The sequence below is a fragment of the Gavialis gangeticus genome, unplaced genomic scaffold, assembly GCF_001723915.1.
Source record: "Gavialis gangeticus isolate Ggan-Ray unplaced genomic scaffold, GavGan_comp1, whole genome shotgun sequence".
NCBI classification, from domain to species: domain Eukaryota; kingdom Metazoa; phylum Chordata; order Crocodylia; family Gavialidae; genus Gavialis; species Gavialis gangeticus.
The window spans coordinates 25,571,084-25,572,113 of NW_017729002.1; the positions used below are offsets into that span (position 1 = coordinate 25,571,084).

General features: G+C 38.6%; 1 protein-coding gene across 1 annotated transcript in view; it reads right to left on the reverse strand.

Annotated features, from left to right (window-relative positions):
• DNAH3 (dynein axonemal heavy chain 3) overlaps nucleotides 1-1,030 on the reverse strand; it is a 149,958-nt gene that overhangs the window by 51,997 nt on the left and 96,931 nt on the right. Inside the window, exons 36-37 of the mRNA XM_019507713.1 lie at nucleotides 1,004-1,030; nucleotides 108-349 (exon numbers count right to left, since the gene is read on the reverse strand). The exon at nucleotides 1,004-1,030 is cut by the window's right edge and continues 14 nt beyond it. Of these exons, the coding sequence (XP_019363258.1) occupies nucleotides 108-349; nucleotides 1,004-1,030 (269 nt within the window). The remainder of the gene's footprint in view (nucleotides 1-107; nucleotides 350-1,003) is intronic.

Genomic DNA, 1,030 nt, shown 5'->3' on the forward strand with positions numbered 1-1,030 from the left:
TGTATTTTATTTTACTTAGAAGAGCTGTATAACGACAGGCAATAAACAACCTCACTTCAGTAAATTAGAGGATTCCTACACATAAAACTGGCAACAGTGATGGTTACCTTCTTGTTATCATCTAGCACAGTGTTCATGTTCTCTATCCAAACTGCATCCACTGGGCCATCAAATATAATCCACTTGCGTTCATCAGAGGTTGAAGATGCTTGTTCTCTGAAGGCATTTGCAAGGACTCCATCTGTCCACTCATGGCTCACGGGGTCAAAACACCCATAGAGTTGTCCCATAGTAATAGCTTTGGGGTTAATAATTTTGTACTCAACAGCAAATTCATCCATGGATTTATCTGAGTACAAATTAAAAAAAAAGTTGACTTGAATAGCTAAAGAGAAAGCAAAAGGGCTTTAAAATTAGGTTTAGCAAATGAAGTATAGAAATGGAGCATCCCTGATAGCCCCACTGTAACTGTCAAAGACAAAAGGACATGATGGCTGGAAGGTAGCCAGCAGTGAGTAGCAACCTTTTTACTCAAACTTAGAGCATGTTCTCACACAAGGCAGGAGCAAGTTACTGTATGCAAAAGCACAAGGTAAAACATAATGAGCAGAGAAAAAGAGCAACAAACCTGTTCTTGCACTTCTAACAGCCCAGAATCTTTCTTTGGGAGTGGGTCAATTGGGCAGAAAGGTGCAATTTTTGTTCCATCATTTATCAGATAGATGCTATGCTCCAAGTAAATGATTTGATGAGACTACTCCTACCAGTTTTGCAGGACCATTAGGTATGAATATACTGCTTAATAAAAAGTCTGACCAACTTTATTGGTTTCAGACATCGGTGGGTTTCTAATCCTATCCCTGGTTATCCAAACTCTCTCCTATTCTTCAGCCAGGTAAGAACAAAAATAACAACCTGAACTTACATTTGTTAAACAGCATCACTGGTCATAGAATTAATAGCTTTTTATGAGGGAACCTGGAGACAAGATTTCTATTTTTACCTGCATATAAATCACCAAGAGCTCCTG